General features: G+C 67.5%; 1 protein-coding gene across 1 annotated transcript in view; it reads right to left on the bottom strand.

Moving 5' to 3' along the window:
* Positions 1–203, bottom strand: part of EMH_0021180 (uncharacterized protein) — a gene marked incomplete at both ends in the record, with an annotated part of 4,717 nt that overhangs the window by 3,940 nt on the left and 574 nt on the right. The window contains one exon of the mRNA XM_013501699.1: positions 3–91. Coding sequence (XP_013357153.1) covers positions 3–91 — 89 coding nt within the window. The remainder of the gene's footprint in view (positions 1–2; positions 92–203) is intronic.

Below are 203 nucleotides of genomic sequence, written 5' to 3'. Positions count from 1 at the left end.
GCTGCTGCTGCTGCTGCTGCAGCAGCTGCTGCTGCAGCTGTCGCTGCAGCAGCTGCTGCTGTAGCTGCTGCTGCTGCAGCTGCTGCAGCGACTGCAGCAGCAGCAGCGAGCTGCCGCCCCCTGCAGAAAACAAAGGGTTGGGGGCCCCCGAGAAGGGGCCCCCAACATAATTCAGGGGCCCCTGGGCCCCAGCAGCTGCCCAG

Source organism: Eimeria mitis, genomic scaffold (assembly GCF_000499745.2).
Source record: "Eimeria mitis Houghton genomic scaffold, Emh_scaff739, whole genome shotgun sequence".
In the NCBI taxonomy this organism is placed as follows: domain Eukaryota; phylum Apicomplexa; class Conoidasida; order Eucoccidiorida; family Eimeriidae; genus Eimeria; species Eimeria mitis.
Note: the sequence above shows the minus strand (reverse complement) of the source record. Positions and strands in the feature narration are given on the sequence as shown.